General features: G+C 41.0%; 1 protein-coding gene across 3 annotated transcripts; it reads right to left on the reverse strand.

Moving 5' to 3' along the window:
* Positions 1-9505: 9505 nt before the first annotated feature.
* LOC101402768 (UDP-glycosyltransferase 3A1-like) lies at positions 9506-26928 on the reverse strand. 3 transcript variants are annotated; one of them, XM_087443024.1, is made up of 8 exons: positions 26765-26928; positions 24303-24404; positions 20987-20989; positions 18655-18760; positions 15668-16199; positions 13297-13528; positions 11553-11772; positions 9506-9811 (listed from the first exon to the last, which is right to left on the reverse strand). In XM_087443024.1, exons 1-8 carry the CDS (start codon positions 26856-26858, stop codon positions 9535-9537), a joined length of 1566 nt encoding a protein of 521 aa, XP_087299150.1. In that variant the 5' UTR covers positions 26859-26928; the 3' UTR covers positions 9506-9534. The 3 variants fall into 3 exon arrangements, with proteins under 3 accessions (XP_087299150.1, XP_004422787.2, XP_087299151.1); XM_004422730.3 differs by lacking the exon at positions 20987-20989 and having other exon boundaries at positions 18655-18769; XM_087443025.1 differs by lacking the exons at positions 20987-20989; positions 24303-24404 and having other exon boundaries at positions 18655-18769.
* Positions 26929-27187: the final 259 nt, after the last annotated feature.

Raw genomic sequence — 27187 nt, forward strand, 5'->3', positions numbered from 1 at the left:
AAGTGACTGGAACCTATCTCCATTTTATAGACCCTTCTGGAATTTAAGGTACTCTCTGTCCAATCTAACTCCTCTAATTACCTCACACCGCCATCCCCATTCCCCATTTCCCCAGGGACCTGCTTAAAATCTTTTCTAGTGTCCAAACTCAAGGGACACTACTCCTTGGAAGTAGTGTCTACTCCCTGGGAGTAGTTTGTTTCTACCATCTGGAAGCAAAGCTCTAAAGGAAATCAACCTACCGTTCCTGCATTATATCTCTAAGGGCCTCTTAAGGAGGTAATCTATTCATGAACAGCTGCTCATGTCCTAATCCTGGAAGTGCAGGTCTCTGCCTGGAGGACTGAACCACTAAAGCTGAGACTATAATTCTGCAAGAGCATCATAAAATAGGACTGGGGGTCTTTCCACAGTCTCCTCAGGCACAAGCTGAAGACATCATATAATTATTCCTCTAATAATATCAGCCCTGAGGAGGACAGGGCATACAAACCCCAGAAGTCATCTTTGCATTTTCTATCCTCAACACAAGACTGGCTTTAGTAAAGGTTTCAGTGTAACTCTAAAATAGGAAGAGAAGAAACTTGAATGTAAGACCTGAAACCATAAAACTCCTTGAAGAAAACATAGTCAGTAAGCTCCTTGACATCAGTTTTAGTGATGATTTTTTGGATTTGACACCAAAGGCAAAGGCAACAAAGCAAAAATAAACAAGTGGGACTACATAAAACTAAAAAAACTCCTGCACAGCAAAAGAAACTATCAACAAAATGAAAAGGCAACCTACCGAATGGGAGAAAATAGTGTCAAATTGTATATCTGTTAAGGGGTTAATATCCAAAATATATAGAGAACTCATACAACTCAATAGCAAAAAACAAACAATCCAATTAAAAACTGGACAGAGGATGTGAATAGACATTTTTCCAAAGAAAAGATAAAAATGGCCAACTGGTATATAAAAAGATGCTCAACATCACTAATGAGCAGGTAAATGCATATCAAAACCACAATGAGATATCACCTCACACCTGCTAGAATGGCTATCATCCAAAAGACAACAAATAACAATTGTTGGTGAGGATGTGGATAAAAAGGAACCCTGTGCACTGTTGGCAGGAATAAAGTGTGCAGCCACTATGGAAAACAGTATGGAGGTTCCTCAAAAAATTAAAAATAGAACTACCATATGATCCAGCAATTCCACTTCTGAGTATTCATCTGAAGAAAATGAAAACACTAACTTGAAAAGATATATGCCTCTCATGTTGATTGCAGCATTCTTCACAATAGCCAAGATATGGAACAAACCTAAGTGTTCATCAATGGATGAATGGGTAAAGAAATTGTGGTGTATGTATACAATTGAATATTATTCAGCCATAAAAAGAATGCAGTCTTACCATTTGCGACAACATGGATGGACCTTAAGAATAATTATGCTCGTGCTAAGTGTAACAAGTCCTACAGAGAAAGAAAAATACCACATAATCTCACTTGTATGTGGAATCTACAAACAAAAATAAATGTACTGAGCTCATACAGACAAAGAACAGATTGGTGGTTGCCAGAGGCCGGGGATAGGGTGTGGGTAATTCGGGTGAAGGGAGGCAAAAGTTAGAATCTTACAGGTATAAAAAAAATAAGTCATGGGGTTGTAATGTACAGCATGATGACTATGATTAATAATACTGTATTGCATATTTTAAAGTTGCTAAGACAGTAGACCTTAAAAGTTCTCTTCTCAAAAAGAAATTTGTGGGGGGGCCGGCCCCGTGGCTTAGCGGTTAAGTCCGCGCGCTCTGATGCTGGTGGCCCCGGGGTTTGGATCCCAGGCGCGCACCGACGCACCACTTCTCTGGCATGCTGAGGCTGAGTCCCACGTACAGCAACTAGAAGGATGTGCAGCTATGACATACAACTATCTACTGGGGCTTTGGGGGGAAAATAAATAAATAAATAAAATCTTTAAAAAAAAAAAAGTAAAAAAAAAAAAGAAATTTGTAACTTTTCATGGCAACTGATGTTAACTAGACTTCTTGTGGTAAGTATCATTTCACAATACTTACAAATACCAAATCATTATGTTGTACACCTGTAATTAACATAATGTTATATTTCAATTCTACCTCAATAAAAAAATTTTAAATTAAAAATAAAAAAGGCATAGAAAGGCATTCAAAGGATTCCTTGTCTACAGGATGAAGTGGGTCGTTGAATTCTGTTTGCACTATTACTGTCTTCTGTCTACAGGTCTTATTTTTCCATCTGAATTTAAGGCATTACATTCTCATCCATGTGTGCATCCTTCACATAGCCATGCCCATTGTGGTGAGAGAGAGAGAAGAGGGGCTTTACCAGGCATCACAAGGCTCCAGCCCATATATTATTCTTCTACCTCTCATAATGTACTAGCAAAATAAAGCATTTGTTTCTAACTCCAAACATATGCATTTATTCAACAATTATATTGGTAGCTAATTATATTCCAAGTACTGTTCTGCTAGGCAGACAGATGCTAAACACAATAACAAATAGAATATATAGTATGTTAATGGCAAATGCTACTAAGAAAAATCCAACAGGGAAGGAGATGTGAAGGGTCAACTATCAGGAACATTAAAATTTTAGACGGCGTGAGTCAAACAAATTCTAAAAATTTATGAGTATCAGAGAAATAGGAGCACAATATGTGATGATATTTACTAGTTACTATCAATTTGGAGAAGTGCTACAATGTTATTTTTATTATTTAAAAAGAGATTGCTTGTCTCTTAAGATACATTCTGAAACATTTACAGATGTGGTGTTTATGGTTTGAAAATATCAGGGGGTGAGGACGAAGACGAGGTTGAAAGTGGGTGAAAATATAAAGGAAAGAAAATGTGTCAGGAGTGAGTAATCATGGAAGCTAAGTGTTGGGCCTGGGAAGATCTTCTGTTATGAATGTTAGAAATGTTTCATACAAAAGCTTTTTAGACTCTCCCAAAATGATTCTAATTTTTCCTGTTATTGTTTCAATTTTTGCTCTATACACTTTGAGGCCACATCAGTAGAAGTATACATTTACAGTTACAGTTCCAGGTATCATCCCTTCCCAGTGAAACAATTAATATTCCTTAAGAAAGCACCAATTTTGTCTCCAGTAACACTTTCACTTAAAGTCTATTTTGTCTTATATTATTCCTAATTATTCAGGTTTTACTTTCCATTGGTATTGAATGACCTGTTTCTTTCTATCCTTTTATATTCAACCCTTGTATAGCCTCAACTTTTAGATGTGTCTCTTGAAACAACAAACAACTTGATGTTTTTAATCAAGTTTTCTGGACTAGATAAGGTGCAACTATCTTTTCAACCAATGAATAGATAAGGTTATCAAGAAAAAAAAAAGATATTTTGTCCATTTCTTTCCTTAAGGGTCGATTTCTATAATTTCTGTAATTTCTTAGTTTCCATAATTACAATCCATTTTGGGGACTAATGAATAAAGTTATTTCTCACAAGTTCAATATGCCATTTCACATTCGATCAAAAATAAATTGTGAGTCAGGCATAATATTCTACATTGCTAAGTTTTGGTAGATATGAAACTTCAGACAAATGAGTCTGTACGTATATTTTTAATTGTGGAAAAATAGTCTCTATTTCATTTATGTTCCTGTTCATAACATAGTGAATGATATAGACATCCAGTGACAGACAGATGTAGATATATACTGATGTGCAAAATTCTATTAAAATAATCTGTAAAGACAAACTCATTAATGTATGGCTTTCATGTTTGGTGATGGGCTTAGGGGTTGGCATTGTCTGACTTTCTAGTTTCCTGTTGTCCTGCACAACCCCATGTTTTCCCCATTGCGTTATTTTTTTTTTCATCATCAATATCTAAAGAGTGCCTCCCTCCTTCCCTTTTACCCTCGTCTCTCTCAGCAATGAAGATTTTCCAGGCCTGTTACCTTGGGTCCCTCATGCTTTCCTGTCCCTTTCCTGTTGTCAAAGCTTCAATCTACCAGGACCCTTTTTCAGAATTTTCATAGGTAATGTAGATTTTCTGTTTCTGGGCAACATCTTAGCTCATGTTTGGGCCCACTGTGGCCCTTTTCTCTTTTCTGGACTATTTTTCTGGACTCACTAGCTCTCCACAAAACTTTGTAGCAGGAGTTCAGGAGATAACTCTGATGATAATTTTGATGATAACTCTGATATTGAGCTTTCTACTTATGGGAGGATGTGGGCTTTATTTGATCTTTTTGTTGATCTTTATACTGTGTATGGCATCGATGTACATGTAGTTTGTGAGGGCCATACAGGGAGAAAAGGCCCTGTGGCATGCTCCATTTCCTCCATCCTGACACCTACTCCAGCATTTTATGAACTTTAATGACAGACAAGAGGAGGGGGTTGACAAAGAGTGGGGTAGGCTTATTAAGGGCACCATATGCATGAGTGCTCAGGTTGATTCTAGCGCCTATCAATAAGTCTAAAGATCCTATTCTGCCACACATGTGGGGACATTCTGATGTTGATACTTACCCCCTGGTCACTAGTCTTTTGCACAGATTTCAGAGCCATGCTGAATAAAATGAGAATCCATTTGCAAATCACATTTTCAATAGAACTCTAAATAGGATGACTTTCACCCTTCTTATACCACTTAAGGCTGTAGCAATAGTCCCTTGAGAGACAGCACCCAGCCCTCTCTGTGCTGTGCTTTGAATCAACGGCCACAATTCCGTTCCGCCTTCTCATCTGCACAGGAATCGACGGCTGGGGCTCCATGATGGAGATCATCCCCTCCCTCTCTCTGCCTGTGGTCCACATTGCACTTAGAAAGTCATTGAGGGCAACTCTGGGCCAAGTGCTTCCTCAGGCCCAGCAAGAGACTGTAACCAGAAGACAAAGGTTTTGATTTTCCGTTATGTCCAAGATTGCTGGCTGATTTGGTGTATCAATATAGACCAGGACAAAACATCAGAACCCAGAAAATTCTGCTTTGATGGGTCAAGCATTGTGGAGGGTTTTTTACCCATTTTCCATCTGCTTCTGACACTACAGGTTGCATAATCTGAACCCACTTGCAGCTCTGTTTGTCCTCCCCAACTGCCAGTGCAGAGATTTTCCCAGCTTTCCTTGCAGGCTTGAGTAGCCAGGCGACAGAATTCTGGGCAATGAGGACAGAAGTCTCATGGCTGGGAGGAGAGGGGAATGTAATTCTGTGAAAACTCTTACTCTCTTGATCAAAGTGATATATGAAGCTCATATTGCCCTTTCGGCTTTTTTGTCCTTCCTGGAACGCGGACATGATATCTGGAGCTGGGCAGCCAACTTGCCACCAGGAATTAATGGGCAAGAATTGTAAAGATTCTTCTTGACATTGTAGACATATTGATCAGTTGCCTATTTCCCATCTACTTTTTATGTAGGAAAAATAACTCTCATTTTGTGTAAGCCAATGACAAAAAAAATTGTGATTTTCAGAATTTTTTTCTCAACTATACCTAACAATAACAATTCTTTGAAAGAATACATTTTTAAATGGACATCTAAAATTTCTCATCATAAGTTAAATAATTGAGCAGGATGCCATTTCTGGTGCACTGTAAATGTTGTGCTTTTAAAGTGAACAGTTACATCATTGTTCAATTGATGCAGTGGTTGTAAATGTGTCAGCAGTTGGATACTCACCATCGTCCATTCTTGACAGAGATAAGTGCCTCATTATCAATTGGAAATATTTCATCATTCCATTTCTTCTTGAATTGTTATTTCTGTTCACTTTCCCCACAGAATTTAATTCTACTCTGTATGTGTTTATCCTTGAAAGAATTGTATTGAGTATTCTATTTAACCTTAAGCATCAATAATATGTATTCAAATTCAAATTAATATTTCTATTTCCTATAACAATAAAGCTCTAAGAGTTGAATATTTTTACCAAGTTACCATTCTAAGTTTTAATAATTGCATTAAATGAGGCAAAGCAACATAAACATACTTCAAATTTGATTAACAATTACTGAACATAAAATACATATCTCATAATGAGATAAGGGGCTGTTTTTTAATTCACTTAAAATTTTTTAAGATAATCATTTTATTTGCTCTTGATTCTCTCTCTTGTTTTGTTTTGTTTTTTTTTAAGAAGATTTGCCCTGAGCTAATATCAGTTGCCAATCTTCCTCTTTATTTTTTCTTTTTTCTCCCCAAAGCCCCAGTACATTGTAGTATGTCCTACTTGTAGGTCCTTCTAGTTCTTCTATATGGGACACCACCTCAGCATAACTTGATGAGTGGTACATAGGTCCACGCCCAGGATCCCAATCGGCGAACCCTGGGCCGCCAAAACTGAACACTGAACTGACCGCTACACATCTGGGCTGGCACCTCAATTTATTTAAAATTAATTCATGTGTCTGTAGATAAACATTATCTGCTTCTGGAATGAGACAGGTTTATATCAATATCTCTTAGTTATGGAAACACTGAAAAAATTATTCACATCAATAAGTAACATGAATAGTAGGAGTTTTGTTATGATCATCTTGAAAATAACGCTCCTCCATTCTTTGAACACCTTCAGAATACTGTGCCAAAAATCTCATAGAAATCCATCATCAAAGTTATTTTTAATTGCTTAACAGCTGAAAATCACAGTTCATCCTTGAATTTTGTTAAAAATAAAGAATTGTAAGTCACTTTAATGACAAAGTGTTTCTTGCCCAGTCATTAGATTTCAAACTGTCCATTTGGTATTCCTGTTTTTCCACCCTGGGGCAACGCACCACAGTGAGAATAGGGATGGGTGAAAGGTGTGCATTTCTTTGTAATATGAGTCAGGAAATTGTGAAAAGTGTAGCAGGAAAGATACTCTATCACCCAAACACAGCGCATTGTTAGGCAGACCAGAGTTAGGAAACTAGAGTACACACAGGTGTGAGAATTATCACCTCCAAATCCTCTGTACCCTGCAGCCCTGGAGAAGTCTTCATGCACACACTAAGGTACAGAGAGCCCAGATTGAAGGCCACTGACTTAAGCCCCTCCACTGAGGCTTTCTGTTACTGGTGGCTAATTGATTTCAAATGACAATATCTTTCATCTGAGACAATATGAAGTTCATAAATGGTCACTAAAGGAATATGGAACAAAAAGTCTAGCTCAATAACCTTCCAGGAGAGAGATTTTAATAAGTAGAAGGAGTGAAATAAAATAAACTATTATTTGGTCTTTATGTCTGGAACTCTCTTCTCTGGCATATTTTGTAGGCTTGCTCATTTGTAAAATCTCTGTAGTGGGCAAAGCTCTAAATACCACAATTGAGAAAGGAAGAGGGGTCACTGGCTTCCATCCTTCTCAAGGATCTCATCTACAGACAATGGAGGGGCCTCCATCCTGCTTTGTGGAAACTTCTTTGCTTTGCTTTTGCCCTAACAAAAGGAGATCTGTCAAAATTCATCTTGGACTTTTCATCAGGAAAAAACAAAAAACAAACCCAGAGGACTGAATCACTAGTGCAAGTGTTATCTGATTATTACTTACTGTTATCTTGAGATGAAATTTCAAGAAATTTGTAGAAAATTCAATTTGACAGATGTGTGTCTCTAAAGTTCTGAATATTTCATTTGAATACTTAAAAAAAATTAAATGATTAACTAATTTAAAGGCTAGCATAGAGAAAGGAGCCTCCTTAGGTCTTAGGGGCAAAAAATGCCCCTAAAACAAAATATCCCAAGAGAATTCCCTAGCTGATCAAACTGTCCTCTGCATGTGTGGGCATGGAATCTCCCTGGGTGGGATGGGTCTACCTGGTAGGACCACCATGTGGTAGGGCAGGTTATTCATTGCAAGGACGTGCCCACAAGAGGGACCAGTGGGGCCTAAAACCAGCCCATCTCCACTCCCCAAGCCTTGTGCCTGGGTTGGAGGAGACAACAGGTTTTGCTGCTGTTGTCTCCATTTGCACAAGGGCTCCCTCTTACATGTGTGGTTGCCTCTGCTGGCACCTGCTTCTTTGGGTTGGGCTGAATAGACACATCTACCTCACTACACGGCAGAAAGGAGATGAAAGAATTAGGAAAGCATAACACACTTCAGAATATTAAAGGACTACTGTTCCTATTTTGCATGTTCACCACTCTGAAAGGTCTGCTTTCCACCCACAGATGGTCACTGTTGGTTTAAGACTGTCCCTGAGGACACTGAGTCACAGGGTCACAGGTGGAACAAAACATCCAATCCTGCCCCTCCCTGCATGCCCTCCAAATGTGGCCAAGGCTCTAGTTTCCTGCTATTATCCATCCTGAAAATCCAGGGCGACCTTGAGGATGAAAGCCACCTACTAAGGAAGGCAGATCAGTCAAACAATAGATCTGCATTATTGAATATATCATGGAGCCACCATACTACTCCTGGACTGCCTGCATTCCTACACATCTCTTTTACATGAGAAAAAAAGAGGAAAAAGAAGAAAACCCTAAGCTGTCATAGCCACTTTTTTCTGGTCTCTATTACTATCAAGTGGATGCAATTCCCAAGAATATGTCACATAAGTAAAGGCTCAACCTCAAGAGACACAACAACACACTTAGTTTAAGAAGAAACGACCTCCTTTCTCATGACTTTTTCTTTTTGTTGAGGAAGAGTCACCCTGAGCTAACATCTATTGCCAATCTTTGTCTTTTATTTTTTTTTTGCTTAAGGAAAATTCGCCTTGAGCTAACATCTGTGCCAAACTTCCTCTATTTTGTATGTGGGTTGCCGCCACAGTATGGCGGCCCACAAGTGGTGTAGGCTCGCACCTGGGAACAGAATCCAGACCCACAAAGTGGAGCGCACTAAACTTAACCACTATGCCACAGGGCCAGGCCCCTCTTGACTTGATGTTTTTAGTGGGAAAATTGAAAGACAGCTTACTACTATGAAACGTGGAGACCAAGGCCACTTGAGCCCATGACCAAACTGCAAGCTCCATGCCTGATCAGAAAAGAAAGTGGTCTCTGTGGGAACCAAGGAATGAGTCAGACACGGTCCTGCAAGGATAATTCCAGCCCTGAAGACTCATGTGCAGGACAGGCTTCCTGAACTTTGACAAGAGTCTGCAGGTGAAGCAAACGGGAAATGAAAGAATTATGAAAGCACCCATCTTAGGTGTTATTCCACGACAAGTGGTGGAGGCAAGAGTAAGGGAAAGAGGCTCAGAAGACACTGGCCCTGGAGGCTGGAGTGGTTCAGGCTCAGGCATGATAAAGAAGGTGGGCTTGAAGGCTTAAAATCTGAGGGTCAATGGTCTAAATGACCCAGGGACAGAATCACACAACATCCCTTGCTGACTGGCACACAAAGAAGGCCACAAAAGCTGAGTAAAGAAATCTGATCATAGGAAGAAGTGAGTGAGCAGGAATATGTTGCAAAATTAGCAAGTAGATATGATGTGGAGAACAAGGATTGCCAGTACCGGTGGGGGGCTCCAAAGAAATGGTAACCACCCCCCACCCCCGCAAATAAAGCTCCGCAAGTCTGCTCTTGGCGTCAGGCCTTCTTCAGCTTCCTGGCTCCACACAACCACCTGACCACCACACCCAGCAGCTTCCCACAGAGCCACACGGTGCCCACGGTGACCACGAGCAGGAACAAGAAGACGTCGAGCAGGTACTGTTCATGCCACGGCTGCTGGAAGGCGTGGGGTTTGAGGTGTGCAGCACCCCCTGTCTGGAGGATGTGGTCGATCCAGCCCACCAGCCGCTGGGCAGGGGTCAGAGGATGGGAGCCCTTGATGATGCTGGCGGCCAATGCTGCAGATTTGTACCTGTTGGCAGAGACAGAGGCAGGGCATGACTCTTGTGGCCTCAGAAGCCTTGGAAACCTTGTATCACACGCAAGGCACTTTCCACCATATGCACAAAAGACTCCATTTCAAGGAAAAGTTGTCAGCCTGGCCTTGCCACTGTCTAGCTGGGTCCCCTTGTAAAGTTCCAACTGGTGCCTACATGCAGCCATCCATGCTTAGTGCAAACTAAGCTACAAAAGAGTGACTAAGTCTTTAAGGATTACTCGCTACCCCAAGGAGGTTTATGATATACTATAGAAAATTATACATGATGTAATTTAAATACAGAGAGAGAGAGAGTGCACGCACACCTACTTTGTCGTGGTGTCTGGAAAAAGTGACAGATATGACTCTGGAGACTGCACCCAGGAGGACACCTGCACGTTCCTGGCCTTCAGAGCATCGTGTTGACCAGCACTGGCTCCATGGGCTGCCGCCTGCATGTTTGCACAGGGCCTCACACTTACACGGGTCCTGTGATTGATTTAATTCTCTGCTCTCACCTCATTGAAATATTTCAACTGTATAAGAAGGGGCTCCACTTGCCCAGGCCTCACAGGTTATGAAGCCAGCCCTGATCCATGATGTCTGGGGACCATCTTAGCCCAAATGACTCCCAATAACGGTGGCCAATTGTTCATGGTCATTTTGCATCTAGGCCTCTGAAAATCCAATGAAAGTTAGAAACCCATTCTTCAGAAAGTGAACATTTGCAACACATAAGATACCAAATATATATTAAAATTTCTGACTTTTCTGACCCCTAGGGCTTAACACCTTTTCTAGGGCTAAGAATCACAAGCTGTGTCTGTTTTTCAGCCATCTAACAAGAACTGCTTACAGGGCTCTTATGTGCAAGGCGTCTGTTAGGTCTTGAGGTCTAATTCAGGTTTGTGCCCTTGAAACTCCAGGTTACTCAGTCCTTCTTAGTTATAAGAAAAAAAATATATATTTTTCTCTTCACAACAGATCTTTGTGCTCAATGGGAAGTAACCTAAGAGATCTATGGGCCCTTTTATTGATTCACTTAACAGAAATTCCTTCAGATTTACTTTGTAGTAGGCCCTGTGCTAGGCCCTGGGAACATCATGGAAAACAAGAGACACAGACTACTGTCCTGGGGGAGCTTACTCTCTACTTTCTACTATTGCGGGACAGACAATAAATTAAAATCTAAAGAAATGGAGTAATTAGAGATCCTGAGAAATGTTAAGAAGGAAACAATGATTGGAGTGGGTGAGACATGACTCTAGTTACGAATGACAAACAAAGATGTCTTCTCTAAGGAAACAACAGCGGAGATGAGGCTCAAATGGGAAGAAGGAGACAGCCCTGTGAAGAGACAGGAAGGAGTGTTTTAGGCAGCAGCTCAGGCAAAGGTCATGAGGTAGGGAGCAGTGTGACATATTGGAGATGGAAAGGCAACCTCCTACTCAGTTGGAATTCTACTAAAAGCAACCAAAATATAAGACCTCTCAAAGAGACCTGTGTAAGTTTGTTGGTTTCCTCACAACCCATAAAGTAGAAAATTATTCTGAGCATCTAACCTAAATTGTCTAGTCTTGCTCAGAGAGGACTCAGGTCAGCTGTTAGCATCACACACATATTATTCCATATCCTGGAAGTTGCAGTTTTTAATGCAAAAAAGACCCACACGGTGCCCTTCTTGTTTGATGTCTTCATTCACCCTATGTGACCACAAGCCCAGAGACCCACATACCTCTTGTCTTCTATGACTTGCTTCATCTTCAGAGCCAGTGTCTCAGCCTTGATCTGTTTTAACTGGATAAAGACACCAAACTTTTTGGCTTCTACTCGGAGCAGGTTTTCAGGCTGGTCTCCAAAGATGGGAATCCCCACCATGGGCACGCCATGTTGGATGGCCTCCATGATGCTATTTATCCCACCATGAGTGACAAAGAGACGGATGTTATGGTGAGCTGTTGCAAATAAGAAAGAGAGCAGAACATTTTGGGATGAAAAGTTTCTGGATATCAGGTAAAGTAGGAGGGCAGAAGAAAATAATTATGGATTCTCAAAGTGTGTTGGAAGAACTGTAAAAATAATTTTGCTTGGGGCAAATTCAAGGTGCATGCTCCAACATTCAGAATTCCAAGCATTGCCTTTGTACAGAGACTCCTTGCCACAGTCGGAACCCAGCTAAAAACAAGAATCTAGGGAATACTGTAGGGAATAGTGCTAAGCAAGGCATATATCTCCATCCATCCACCCACCCATCCATCCATCCATCCATCCATTCTTGTCTCTATCATTCCAGTGCCTTTCTTTACTTCTCTCATTTTTGCTTTTTTGTATGTCTCCCTGTGTCTCTTTCTTTGTCTCTGTCTCCCTCTTTGTTTTGAGCAAGCCTTTCCCACCTGCCAACTAATTTCCTTCTTCTCTGAATTCCTAACACACTCATTGACATCACAACTCATATGGCACTCATAAAAGTACACTGTATGTGTGTCTCCTCAAATATATGAAAACATCATTGAAAGCAGAGACTACATCCTACAACTCAATATTTCTAGTTCAGAGTTTCCATGCCACCCTTATTTAAAGCTAACTAATGATTGTTGATAATGAAGAGTTCATCTCAGCTTGTGCCACTCAACTGGGATGTGTATCATAATCTCCTTGTGTCACCTTTCAAATGAGAATTATGTGCCCTGCCCCAGACTTAATGAAATACATTTGCAGAAGTAGACTCAGGAATCTGTTTCTTAATTTCCCCTGATGATTTTGAGTCATCATCTTCGTTAACAGCCTCTGATCCAGCCAGCAGCTATGGCAGTGAGGAGTCTCTTAGAAGCATCGGGGGGCACAGAGCAAACCTGTTGGAGAGTGAGGGGACTCTCTGGTACCGGAAACTCAATGGACCAAATAACTGACTATGAGGTTGTTCAGCTTGGCACTCAGGTATTTTGGCACATTCTAAAGACGCTGTGGGCATCAATGTTGTGAAGGTATGAGTCACTCAGACCTTAGCACCTAAGGAGAAGGTATCTGTGTGTGTGTGTGGTGTGGGTGTGGGTGTGGGTGTGGATGTCTGTGTAAGGGCACTTAGGTGAACAGGTGCTCTTGAAGAGACTAAACACAGTGGCAACCTGCCCCTGGTGTTTGTTCTCAGATTTCAAAAGGTTATTTAGGATTGTGTTTGGGTGACTTTGTTCAAGACCAAAGCAGTAGGTCAATGTGACTTTTACGGCTACTGACATCCAGCTTGGGACAGAAAGGATTGAAGGGGAGATGACTGCTTTCGCATCTGATCTCATTGCAAGTATGGCCTGATTCCCCAAGACCTCTAGCTGGCTGCCCCATTCTTGCCCTCTGGAGACTTACCTTTAGCTAGCAGAAGCTCCTTCTCATGATTATGGGATTGCCCAACTAGAGGTCAGAGCCCTGATGAGCCCTAAAAACATTTAAATAAGATGAGGGAGGCAGACTTGGGTAGTCCTTACCCAGGAGGTCACTCTGAGGAAGCCAGTCCGCAATTTTCACATTTGCTGCCAATTTGATGTCTTTGGGCCAGTGAGAACATTCATATCTCCATATAACCCCTTGAGGGAGATGAGAAAAGGCACCGTTCATCTCCTTGAGAAGCTCCTGGGATGAATAGCTGCTCACCATGGAGCCCAGGGTCACAAGGACAAAGCCAGAGTCTCCAAACTGGGCAATGAAATTCTCAAATTCCTGGAGAGAGGTAAGAAAGCAAAGGAGGTGAACAAAGTTGGCCATGAAAGCCGGGATAGCCATGAAATGAAAGTCAGCTATTTATTGAACATACTTTCCTGTCACTCCTAGAGTTCACCATCCTGAAACTATAATCATACCCCTAGGAGCACCCTCTACATTGTGCTCATGCCTGGGGTGTTGGTGGGAACATCTTTCCACTTTGATACCCTGACTCTAGTAGCAGAGCCATTCCAGACTCTCTACTCATTGTGCATGGAGACATGGTCACTTGTGTTTTATCCAAAGCCAGAACAGAGGTGGTAGTGTAAGGTAGAATTCCAGTGGGGATCAGGGTCCAGCAGAGGAGTTACAGCTTCTGGAGAGCGGAGAGGAGAAGCTGAGAGAAGGACTCTGGCATAAGAAGTGGAGGCAGAATAGGGAAGGCACCTGGCCACCACACCCAATGCACCATGTAGTGGGCTTTGCTCTGACATTCCATGATATTCTCAGCCACCGATCTTTGTAGTCCATCTCCTACCTCAGTGGGTCACCCACATGACTGCAAAGTATACCTACATGGGGATATTCTTAAAAATGACAATGCTCAGTCAAAACTCCAAACCTGGGCACCTTATTTTTAAAGTCTCACAGGAAGTTCTTAAGAAGAGTTGTGACCTAATGTAATTGAGGCTTTAGCACAGTTTTGTCAATTTTGACTTCCAAAATTTCTTAGGATCCTGACTCTCTCTGCATTTCTTTGGCTCCTTCTCAATCCCTAACCCTCATCCTACTGGGTTGATTCTATCCATCATAACATTGCCTGAGTTACCATCTCTAAGGACCACTTTAAAACAGCCTTTTATAATTACAAAAGCGACAGAAAACCATTATATAGAAATTGGAAATACAAAGAAATTGTTTAATTGCCTCTGTTATCTCACAGCCATTGTGACCCTTACTCCAATTATACTCCTGCTTAGCAATTCCCTCCCCAGCCCTATGGACAAGGCCTGAGTGACCCTCCTGGATAAGACTTCCTGTAATCAGCCCAGGTTATATTTGTGAATTGAATCTTCCACTTTCTAGTCTAGACAGAGTCACCAAGGGAACCCAGAGTCATGGCCATCTCACTTCCACCTCCACACTTGGGGCTCCCTGTTCTCCTCATCTGAAATGCCTTCCCTCCCAGATCATTCCTAAGAAATCCTGCCACCAACTCACAGACCATCTAACCCATGCATCATTCTCTGCTTCTTCCTGACTGCACAATGCAAGGTCAGTAGAGGAAGGGTAGGCACATCGGTGTCTGGAAGACCCAGGAGAAATCAGGACACTTCCTGGTGTCAATCATTTCATTCCTGAAATGAATGATGGCAGGAAAGTCACTTTCACCACCTGTGCCTCTGTCTTTTATTTATACAAATGGAGATCATCATACTTCCCTCTGGGTGGTAATATATATATATATATGCATGTAAGGTAAATTCCATAAATTGCAACCCTGTGTTGATAGACAACAGACAGTCAACAAATCTCAGGTTCCCTCCATTTTGAAAACTTCTAGCAGTGGTTCTGAGTCTACGCATTCAAAACGCCTAGGCAGCTTTTACAACTTACAATGCCCAGGCTTCACCCCAGATCAACCAATCGGGAGGTCTAGGTGGAGTTAGGAACCAGCCCTACAGCCTGGGGATACTGGAGAAAATGCCTTTTGTCAGTGCCATGCAGTCCTGCCTTGGTTACACCTTGTCCCACAGTTGTGTGTGTTTCATTGTGAGTAACTCACCACCTTAATAATTCTTGCATGTGACATGTGATGGAGGCTTACTGCATACTTAGTGTACATATGATCATACAAAATGCAAATGAAAATACCAACTTATGAAAAGTCTTATTCCACTAGGGCCAGGATTAGGGTGAGGCAAGAGATGATCCTGAGTGTACCATTTAAGGAAGTCCTCAATCTCAGGGATGTGCAAGTCCTATCACTCTACTTGCATGACCCTGAAAGTGAGTGCTTCCTTAAAATGTGTGCCTTAGCTGCCTCACTTGCCTAACCCTACCTCACTCCCACAATACCGCTGGCAAGGGCAGCCACCAGCTCTGCACTGAAGACCTCTGCATGAAGTCCATATTGACAGCTAAGGTTTTACTTACTTGTGGTACTGCTTTAACAGGTTTGGCCATTAAGCCTCCAACATACACAGTGTTGGGAAGGAGAGGTCGAGCAAAATCAAAGGCAAAGTCAGAGTTAACAAATGACAACTCTGCTTTCTTTAGAAGATGAGACAAAACTGGCCTAGATCCTTTGGGAAAATGCTCCTTGATGGTGTCGTCAAATGTGGAATGGATTTGCCATTGCTTAATGGAGTAAACAAAAAACATCAGGAAGTTCCTCACTCTGTCCCAGAAGTCCATGTGGTCAGTTAGCATGGAATAGAATACAGGCACATAAGACAAGGGGCTTGGTAGCCCAATGTCCAGATAGCCAAATGTGGTGGAAATAATGGACACAAATGGCTTCCCAAGCTTCTCAGTAATCAGAAGAGAACACGAGTCAAATCCTTCAAGAATTATCAGGTCGAAGTTCTCACTCTTTAAGGAATCCAAGATATCATTTCTCTTTAGTAAATGACTGCACTGAAGTCCCAGCAGTTCCATGAATTTTAAAAAGTTTTCAAATTTGTCTCTGAGAGAAAGAAAATAAATGATAAATATTCACTGGAAGTGTTAATTTCACAATACATAAAAGAATCTTGGGCTACAAGGGAATTTTCCAGGTAAGCAGGACCACACCTAGCAGCAGCATCCTATTCCACCATGTCCATTAATACCTTCTTCTCAGTCATGCTGGCAGATGTTCTGTTCCTGAGAGTCTTTCCTTCCTCCTCTCCCCTCTCCTCTCTGATCCACATCCCAAGCACTCTCTAAGCCAGTTCATTAGAAAATTTATCTTGGGTCTCTCAATTCTTGAAATCCGTGGGTGCAGTAGAATTACCTTAACTAAAATCAAATTCCCACTGTCGGCTTTCTACTCTGAGAGCCTTCTATGACCATGGGTGACCTCATAGATCTCTTTCTACTTGATAAATTCTGGGATGTTCTCCTTAACTTTCATTTACATACTGACTTTTTATAAGTGATTTTCTTGTTTAATCAGCCAAACTGAGATTTTCTTGATGACACAGTACCCAAAATATTGACATATAGGTTTTTTTAAAAAATCGCTGTGTATTCTGCATGTGACAGATCACCTCACCTAAGGGACACTTTGATCGTATTAACACTCATAATCTCAGCTAAAAATAGGACTTCCACCTTTCTATGCCCATGGGTTAATCAATCTAAAAAAAAAAAAAAGCCTGGTTGTTAAACACATTATTAGCCTTTCCACTTCAATAAAGGCTGAAGTATCCAAAGAAGATATTGGCAAAGCTTACTGACATGTAATTAAGACTCTTATGGGATTATTCCAGGGACCAACTTCTCGCAAGGCTTTCCCATCACTGCCTGTGTAGAATATGAATCTGTTTCCAGTTAGTACAACATATGGGGAAATAGATGAGGATGCCCATCTGCACTTTAAGATACCAGAGATAACAGTGCAAGGGCTCAAGACGTCAGGGGCCTGGTGGCTGCATGGAGGGCCAAGAGAATCAAAACCCTAGGAAACTTTTATTTGTATACCACTGCAATATCACACCTCAGATAGAGAAGGCTAATAGGCTGAGAACTCATTAGCAATATGCAAACTTCTGTCTGATCTTTAGGATCAACTTCAAATCACGCAATAGAAGTGACTGGCTGAAATCCTCCTCTGCTGTGTATTTTTAAATATTTCACCTATCAAAGGAGTGGTTGCCAAATATTTTAGATAATTTCAGTAACACTATAAAATTCCTAGAATATAGTTCTTTAATCACATTTATAATTTAACTAATAAATAGAAAAAATTTCAAGAATGCATAGTTACCTATACCTGTCCTCAAAAATATTAAATTAGGGAAGAAGAGACAAAACATATACTTAAAATATATAACGAACAATGCAAAATCATATACAGTAACAGTAAGTGTCAAATGAGTGGGTTAGATCAGACCTGTATTGGAAGGACTGGGATCTTCTAATTTGAGTGAGGAAAGAAGGCTTTATGTAAAAAGTCATATCTGAGCAGGACCTTGACTAGTAGGTAGAATTTTCAAGGTAAAAGGAAGGGATAAGGCCACTTTAATTAACCAAGATAGACACAGATTTCTGTCTTTCCACTTTTATGTCTAAGGTTAAGGACTTATGTATTCCTTTCCATTCAAGACGAAGCAAAAGGAATTGGCTTCATGTCTTACTTTGCATGAGGTTGATTGCTTTTTTTTTTTTTTTTTTGGTGAGGAAGATTAGCCCTGAGCTAACATCCATTGCCAATTCTCCTCTTTTTGCTGAGGAAGATTGGCCTCGGGCTAACATCCGGGCCCATCTTCCTGTACTTTATATGGGATGTCGCTACAGCATGGCTTAACAAGTGGTGTGTCAGTCCGTGCCTGCAATCCGAACCCCCATGAACCCTGGGCCACCAAAGCAGAACGCGCAAACTTAACAGCTAGGCCACCGGGCAGGACCCAAGGTTGAACGCTTTTTAAAAGGACTTTACATGGCCAGATGTTCAAGCACTACAAAGCCAATGTTCATAAGTCTTTCTTTTATTAATGAATATATATGAGAAAAAGGAAAAATAAGTGGAAAAAGGTAACTCTCATTTCCCTATCAACAGTGAGAGGTTGAGGTACCTATGCTTCTGTGTTGGGGAGATTATAGACAAAGACTGTAAGTGAAATATTGCAAGGTCCCAGAAAGAAAAACTAATCCTTTCTACACAAATATATTCATGGTTATGGTAGAAGAGGGACAGTACAGAGTAAGAAAGAATCTTCGGTGACTGGACTGGATGATTTGGTGAGAAATAATTGTTTACTTGACCACCTATCCCATTATCCATCCATCCACTCATCCATCCATCCATCCATCCACTCATACATCCATTTACCCATCCATCCACTTCTCATATGCTTAGCCCAAGCATACACGTATAAATCTGTTCATTTGTGTCACTAAAATAGTGAATCTTTTGTTGAAGTAATAAAAGAAATTACCTGTCAGCCAAAGCTTCTTCCTTATGGAAATCCAAATAATTATAAAATACTTTGTTATGATCTTCAGGTGGAAGCCAAGTGATAACTTGGTATGATTTTTCTTCCTCTTTCATACCTAAGAAAACACCAATGGGTTAAAAATGTTAAATACTTCACACAACATGGATAAACATTAGCATGATGATAGCAAAATTTGTTTCTGGCGATAATTTTATATTTATTGGAATGTTTGCCTTTTGAAGTATTTTTGTTTCGTTTGGTTGCTTTCTCACTCATTCAATCTTATAAACTGAAAAGATGGACTGAAAACTATGCAAACATTCAGGAATGCTTCTCAGTTAAAAGTGATGGAAGCTTCCATTTAAAGCTGTTACTGAAAGCATAACTATTGGTCTCACTTTACAGGTGAGAAAACAAAGGTAACTGAGTTTAAGATAATTTCTTGATGGTTGCACACATAGGAAATGGTAGAGATTGTATTTAAATACAGGTCTCTTTGATTCCAGAGCCTCTGCTCTTTCTGGTTTAGAAAAATTCATTCTCATCATCTAAAGTGATACATCCAAATCTTTTTTGTGATTCAGGAAAACATACTCAATGGCTTAATGGAAATAGCAGTCCTCTGCACTTTTACTTACCAACTTGGCTTCTCCCCCATTACCCACCCGTAATACAAAGTCTGAGTCTGTTTTTGATGTTTGACTGTTGACAGGTTTCAAGCCCTGTCTCCTACTCCCACTTCTGTGCCTCAGCTGGCCAAGCTGTTAAGAAAGTCCCCATGCTCCCTCCTTTGGCCCTAATGGGTGCCTCAAACCATAAAAGTCAGGCCAATTAGGGAGAATCGTCACCCCATTGCAACCCCCTACCCACAATAAAAACTCAAGCTAGACATCCCTCCCTGCTCTGGAAAACAATTTTTCAGAGTTGCTTTGGAGCCTGTCCTGCTCTTCCAAAAATGTCTTATTATTTGAGAAACAAATCTTTCATACTCTCTTAATGTGTATGTGCCTTCCTCAGTCATGACATCTAACCTAACTGTGTGTGGGGATTGGGGAGATATTAATGCATGGTCCCACACATGAAAACTCACATACCCAATCTTAGTGAAATTCCTGACTCTGTCCAAGTGTTTACTGCTTAATAATTTCCATCACACATTTGGCTAATATGTTCTGTTCAGTAAGTATTTCAACAGGTTTTCAACTGTAGTTTGCCTTTACCTTGGTAGGGACAGAATGCACCTTTAACTGGTTACCCATGGGGTACTTCAACAGCCCTACAATTGGTCACAATCTTTTTCCACAGGATCTTAACCGCATCCAACTTTCTCCAAGAGCACAGGTATGACATTACATTGAGGACATCCTCCTCCAAGGAGATTCATTTGCCACACCCATTCAAGACATGGAAACATTCACAAAGGAGCTCACACATGGGATGTGCCATTGCCCCCACACAGAGCTCAAGGCCCAGTACCTCAATTATATTCCTGGGAATTATGTGGTCAGTCTAAGTCCTCTCTATCCATGACACTGTCAAGAAACAACTATTCATCACGGCACCACAATATTTCAATGAGTCTTACAATTTTAGGACTTTTTGCATTCTGGAGACAATGTATTTCTTGTTTATATGTTTTACTTAAGTCCATTTATGCTTATTACTTGAAAATCAACCCACTTTGAATAGGGATCCCAATAACTGAAGTCTCTAGAATTGGTCCAAATTCCAATACAATAAGCACTGCAATGAGTGCCTCCCAATGTTGCCTTTACTGTAGAGGTTTTAACAACTTTCTCTTGCGCCTCTCGGAATTCTCCTGTCACCTGTGATGACTGTATTAGTTTTTTATTGCTGCTGTAAAAAATTACTGTAAATTTAGTGGCTTACAACAACATAAATTTATTATCTTACAGTTCTGGAGATCAGAAGCCCAAAAAGTTTTGCTGGGATAAAAGCAAGGTGTGGGCAGTTCTGCATTCCTTCTGGAAGCCCTAGAGGACAATCTATTTTCTTGCCTTTTCCAGCTTTTAGTGGCTGCCTATATTCCTTGGCTCACGGCCTCCTTCCAGCTGGCAATCACATCACTCTGACTTTTCCATCCATCATCACATTTCCTTCTCTTACTCTGCTGTCCTCTTTGCTCTGATAGAAGGACACTTGTAACTATATCGAGCCCAACTGCATAATCCAGATAATCTCCTCATCTCAAGATCCTTACATTAATCACATTGGCAAAATCCCTTTGCCATTTAAGGTAGCATATTCACTGGTTCCAAGGATTAAGTCATGGATATCTTTGAAGGGACATCATCATTCTCTGATGTTCCACTCTCTGTACCTGAATCACTCATGTACATTGCACATGGAAAATACATTCACTCCATCTCAACATCGCCAAGAGTCTCAAACCAGTACACTATCAACTCTTAGCTCAAAAGCTTATCTAAATATCATCAACTGAAAAGTCCCAAATTATATCATCCAAATAATTTTTCAAGTATGAGTGACAGTCTGGGTATGATCCCTCCAGGAGTAAAATTTCTCTCTACCTGTGAACCTATGAAATTAGGAAACAAGTTATCTGCTCCCAGGAAACAATAGTGGGATAAGTATAAAATACCAGTTATTGACATTATCACTCTACATGGAACAAAATGAAAGCGAAAAATGAGTTGCCTGTCCTACAAAATTTTGATATCCAACTGGGCAAACAGTATTAAGCTTTAAGGACAGGAAATAATCCTCTGTGATTTGAAACTCAGCCCCATGAGCATGAAGATCTACCTTCTGGGCTCACTGCTTGACGCTCAACAACTTCTTTGTTCTTTATAAAACGTACCATGTGTTTGCAGTTGAATGGTTTATCAGCCTCTTTCTTACTTTTTAGGAGTCTAACAGCCTTCCTTCATGTCATCTTCTGTCTCTTTCAGTCCAAACTGGCAGTTTTTATTGTGGTATAAAGTTCTCAAGTACCTTGTGGATCTCCTGGGTATGTCATGGGAATTCAATCCACTGGACAACAGGCTGCTCCACAGATTTTTACAGGGTAATTTCATCTCTATTTTTTGCATCTGCCGATATGGCTGGAGGGATCCATGAGTCACAAACCTAATCTTCAAAGAACTTCAGTGAGACTGAATATTCTGACCTTTAATCTTTCAGAGGCAGTAGCAAAAACATTATCTAGCCACAACTCTCGTTTTCTTTATGAGAGAAACGAATTCATTGCTCTCCTCACAGTGAATCCCTTAACTTTTGAATGTGTTGCAGTCTGGTTAGACAGAATACCCAAAATCATGAAGTCCTGGTTTCATTATGTTTAATAGTTCTTCCATCAATTTATCTCTTTCCTCTCACATTTTACTATCAGCAACAAGAAGCGTTTAACATCTACATTGCTACTAAAATTCTGTTTAGGATGATTGTCTAAGACAACTTAGATTTTCTCTACCATGCTTATGAGTCGTCATTAGCTGAGTTCTTAACATCTGCATTTCTACTAACAGTCTGTTCAAGGTGGTCCAGGTTTTGTCTATCATGCTCCCCAATATCCTATTGGCCTCTAACTATAACACATTTGTGATCCCAGATATTGGTTGGAGCATTAGTACATGTGAGCATTAGAGATGGTTGCTACTTCAGTGCCACTCATGTCATTCATTTATTAAAGTTGTAAATGAATAAACAAGATGGGGAAATGTGTCCAAATGAGGAGTTAATGAATGGTTCAAATATTTCAACACACTGAAACGGGCATCAGGTCAGAAATCATAACCCAATCATGTGTTTTCCTATTGGCAGACATTTAGCCAGGCTCTACTACGGAATGAAGGATGAATATGCTGCTTCAAAGCCTCAGAAATGTCCATTAAAGGGTATGTGAAAGAAATTCTAGACACTTAATTGCGGGACCTATGGATAAAACGAAGGGATCCATGAACATCCTGAATTGTTTACAGATGTTAGTGTACATCTATTTATTAAAGGGGCAGAAAGTCTGTAGTTTTCAGTAGTTTTTCAAAGTACATGGGAACTGCCAAAATTATTTTTTAATCTAAAATTTTAATTTGACCAGATGTAATTTAATAGTTTAATTAAATTTTATTATAAGCTTTTAAGTTAAGCTAATTATATTAAAAATTAATACACTACAGCTGTTTAATCAGTTCTGCAGTCAAGGTAGATGCTAAAGGATATGTATATAAATGATGTTCAGTAAAGAATAGAGAACCTAATCTAGAAGGTGATTAAAATGGTTTTAAGTAGGGACTTAGGCAGATATTTGTACACCAGTGTTCATAGCAGCAATATTCACAATACCCAAAAGGTGGAATCAACCCAAACGTCCAGTGACAGATGAATGGATTAATAAAAGGTGGTATATACATATACTGAATGTTATTCAACCTTTAAAGGGAAACAAATTCTGATACAAGCTATAACCTGGATGAGCCTGAAGACATTATGCTAAGTGAAATAAGCCACACATAAAAAGACGAATATTGTACAATTCCACTTAGAGGACGTATCCAGAATAGTCAAATAATTGGAGAAATAAAGAAGAATAGTCGTTATCCGGGGCTGGGGGATAATGGACTGTTATTGTTTAAAGGGTACAGAGTTCCAGTTTGTAATGACAAAAATCTTCTGGAAATGGATGGTGGTGATGGTTGCACAACAATGTGAATGTACCTAAAGTCAGTAAACTGTACACAAAAATGATCAAAATGGTCAATTTTATGTTATGCATATTTTACCAGAATAAAAAACTTAAAAGAAATTTTCACTGAAAAAAATTTTCAAAACAATCTGATAAAACCAAACCCTGAAGTCACCTTCAAGTTTTATAATTTCTCAAAATTTTGTTTCCCAAAATTGCAGCTTAATCTTGGATTTTCTTTTGAAAAATCAAAGCCTGAACAATAATTCAGATTGAGCAACCGAGTCCTAAATTGACCCAATTCCATTATCAGCCTGTCACGTGACCTTGAGCAAATCATTTCAGTTCTCTGACCTGCCATTCCCTTGGCTGTCAGCAGAGAAGAGTTGATAAGATTCATGAGCTCATTTGAGCTAAACTTCTTTGGATTCAATGACTCAATTAGGAACTCTCAGCATCACCGTGCACAAACTCATGTGCAGCCACTGACTTTACAAGAAAACATCATCATCTCAATGATAGATTCTGATCTTAGCTGCATAAATGAGGAACTCACTGAGAAAGCTTCCTTCAATTTCAGATGTCATAAGAGGAGAACTTAGTCTATGCTACAGAAAAAGAAAAGTGATCCTTGCCTATTAGAAACCTTATTTACGGCTGAAGACTTCCGTTCAACATATTTTCAAGCCACGTTATAAAGAAGCATTTACAAAATAATCTGTAGTAAAGTGCAGAGGATTGCTTGGGATGGAGTAGAAGTACAGGCAAAGGAGGAAAATATGGGACTACAGAATGTAGAGTCCTGGTCGACAGAGCCCAGAAGTGTTCCAGCACATTTCATAAACACACACGCATACATTCACACTCCTTTCTCATTTTTTCAATCCAAATAGATTTTTAAAAGTATCTGAAAAACCTTTCTATGCAAAAGACATTACTGTTCTTTGCCTAGAGTAAAGAAATCAAGAATTAGTGAGAAAAATACCTGATATCCATAAATTCGCGCTCTGGAGAAGCACGGTGACGTTGTGACCGTGATCTTGAAGAATCTGAGACACCCGATCCATTAATAGATAATGGCTTCCACCTACGAACAATGCACAACTTCATTATTGTAATGATGAGAACAGAAGTTCTGAGGTCGATGGGGTGATAAATCCAGAAGAGGAGGGTTAGGGAAACAGAAAGTTGATGGTGAGTAGAGAAAGATAAACTTCATCAGTCTCTCTCCCTAACCATTTGTGTACGCGCTAGCCCACTCACCCAGACCCTGCTGGCCCAAATCCTCGACCTGTAGCAAATCTCCATCAAAGATCCCCTCTTGTGACTCTGGTCTCCATGTCAATGTGATGTGCTTCTTGGTGCTTAGGCCTTAAGGAGTTCCCAGTCCTAAGGTGCATGCTACAATTTAGCTGGGGCCATTTGGAGACATGGTGTCCTAAAGAAATAACCACACTGGAGGAAATTTTGGCACAGTGCTGTGCATGTGAGTGTGAAGGGGTTTAATAGAATGTCAATCAGAACTATTTCTAGGATCCTTCTCTTTGGGAATTTATGCTAGTGTAGGAGCCAGAAATATGGGAGCTTAAAGGGGAATCCAAGAAACAGCCATTAGAGCATAAGGATATGGAGCCACCACTTAAAGTGCAAATCCTTGAGATTCAAATGCATTTGGCAGGACTTTTCTCACTTGAGTGCTGAATTATGCAGAACATCAAATTAAGACATTGAGGATAATTGTGGGGCCCATGGAGTGGGCCTGCAGGATCCTATATGTATGAAGACTGAGACATCACCCATCCTACGAAAATCCTGGGATCTTAAGGAAAGAGAAGCTTCATCGTCAGTGGAGGCATGAGTTCCATTACACTACTGTCTTCTCTTAGACCCTGCTCCAACATGAGATGTTTACTTGAATCTAAGGGTCTCAGCAGCAGACGAAGTCAGATCAGGAGAGAAATTAAGGGGAAATGCCATGAGTTTGGAGATGGGATTCAGAGTTGTGTAGTACTAGAGAAATGGTGTGTAGGTATTTCTGTTTTTTATACCCAAATTTGCATAGTCTGAAGCAACAAGGGAGGTATAAAGTACAAATGACCTCCATCTCATACCCACACTTTAATCCATATGAGAACTGGGAGCCAGGAAGAAGGGGTGACGACAGGCATTCAATCATGGAGTGTGTTGGTGATCCCCAGTGCATCCTGGGGCAGAGAATGGGCTTCCAGCACCCCACAACCACACCTGCTCCCTCTGGGAGTCTGAGACAGGAGAATAGTGTATTTTCAATAAGTGAGGAAGCTCTTTTGCTTCATCGCTACTAACAATCAGGAAGAAAAAATTAAAGAGCTTTCAAATGGTGTTACAGGGTTTCTTAAAGAGTGATTATAAAACTCTTCACTGAAAAGTGGTGAGAATGGGAGCTGTGGAGAGGATAGTCCTGGCTAAGAAAGGCTGAGTAAACTCATGGTGTCTGCCATTAGGGAGGTCCTAATTAGGGAGTGTGAACTTGCAACAGGCACCTCCCTTCTCTGACCCTTAGTTTCTTTCTGAGGAAAACATCCTGGGAGCTGAATTAGATGATTTACAGTTCCTTCCAGCTCTAAGATCCTCTGATTCTCAGTGACCTAAAATTGATCTAAGAGGCCCACTGTGGGTTGAAATAAAGTTTTGGGAAACTCATCCTATCATGACCCCCTCGTAGTGATTTATTTTTCCCTTTCATCTTCCATCCCCTTTGGTGCAAAAGTAAAGGGAATAAAATGGAGGCCACAGCATGCAGAATTAACAGTTCATGAGTCCTTCAAACACTCCAGCAGCACCAGTGAAAGGAAGAGGGACCTAGAGACTGGAATGTACAGGGTCCTCTCCTTAGCCCCAATCAGTTCTCCAGGTTTCCCCTGGATAAAAACACTCCACCCTCCTAATTGTCATTGAAATATCTTCCCTGCTCCACCCCAGCTCCCATGCAGCCTCAGAAAATTAGTGCTGCTGCCCCCAGGACAACCTTTCGGTCCCAGCCTCCAAGAGCCTGCAGACTCTAGCCACAGTCTCTACTGGCAACTGCTGTGCACCCCCCAGAAGTTTAGGACAAGACTCTGAATGTCCAGTCTGAGCCCTGGAGGAGTCCTCCTGGGTCTCCTGCACTGGGCTGGATCTTAAACTTCTGGTCCCAGCCCTGTGTTATAGGGAGCTTGTCTTGAGTAAGAAGAGAAAGGAAAGAGTATTTCTGTTTTCTCCAGAACTATTTTCTCCACCTCTGTGGCAGCGGAGGCCCTTCTCTGCCTCTACAAACAGCACCTCTCTCTTCATCCTCCAGGCAGGAAAACAAACATGCCCAGTCTGGAAAACCATACGAAATGACCCTCTGACCTAGGGCTGTTTGCCTGTCCCTTGTCATGGGTGCCCGGGAGCTCCTGTCTCTGGATTCTTTGGCCAAGCACTTACCCATCAAGGACAGTTGTAGGAGTTTGGCAGCCTCTGAGAGCAGTAGCCCAGGAAGAAGGAAGCAGATGAGAAGAAGTACCCATGGCCTCGCCATGCCAGTTCCTGTGCTGGGAGCCCAGTGCCCTTCTCCACACAAAAGGAACAGTGTGCCCCTCGGAGAGAAGATGTGCAGGTACTGACGTATGGGAGCTAGAGCTGGCTGGGAGCTTGGCAGGTGGTAAGAGATGGATCCCACCTGTCTCTCTTCTCTCTGTCCCCACTTGCCCTCTGCCCCCTCCTCCCAAGGTTCCTGCTCCATTGGATATTCTGCCCTCACCCTCCTACCCATGGGCAGTGGGAGGAGGGGTTAGTGAGCTGATCCTTAACCCCTCTCTTTCCAGGTAATCACCACATTCCCCACATAGAAAGTACTCTAAACCAGAA

The sequence above is a fragment of the Ceratotherium simum genome, chromosome 18 (genome assembly GCF_057802395.1).
Source record: "Ceratotherium simum simum isolate JZ-2026a chromosome 18, ASM5780239v1, whole genome shotgun sequence".
Taxonomy (NCBI): Eukaryota; Metazoa; Chordata; class Mammalia; order Perissodactyla; family Rhinocerotidae; genus Ceratotherium; species Ceratotherium simum.

Coding starts and splice junctions, on each gene's coding strand:
- LOC101402768 (XM_004422730.3), bottom strand. CDS start 26,858: ATGGCGAGGCCATGGGTACTTCTTCTCATCTGCTTCCTTCTTCCTGGG. Junction 24,405..26,764: donor CCTACAACTGTCCTTGATGG/GTAAGTGCTTGG, acceptor CATTGTTCGTAG/GTGGAAGCCATTATCTATTA. Junction 11,773..13,296: donor TCCTCAGAGTGACCTCCTGG/GTAAGGACTACC, acceptor TATTTGCAACAG/CTCACCATAACATCCGTCTC.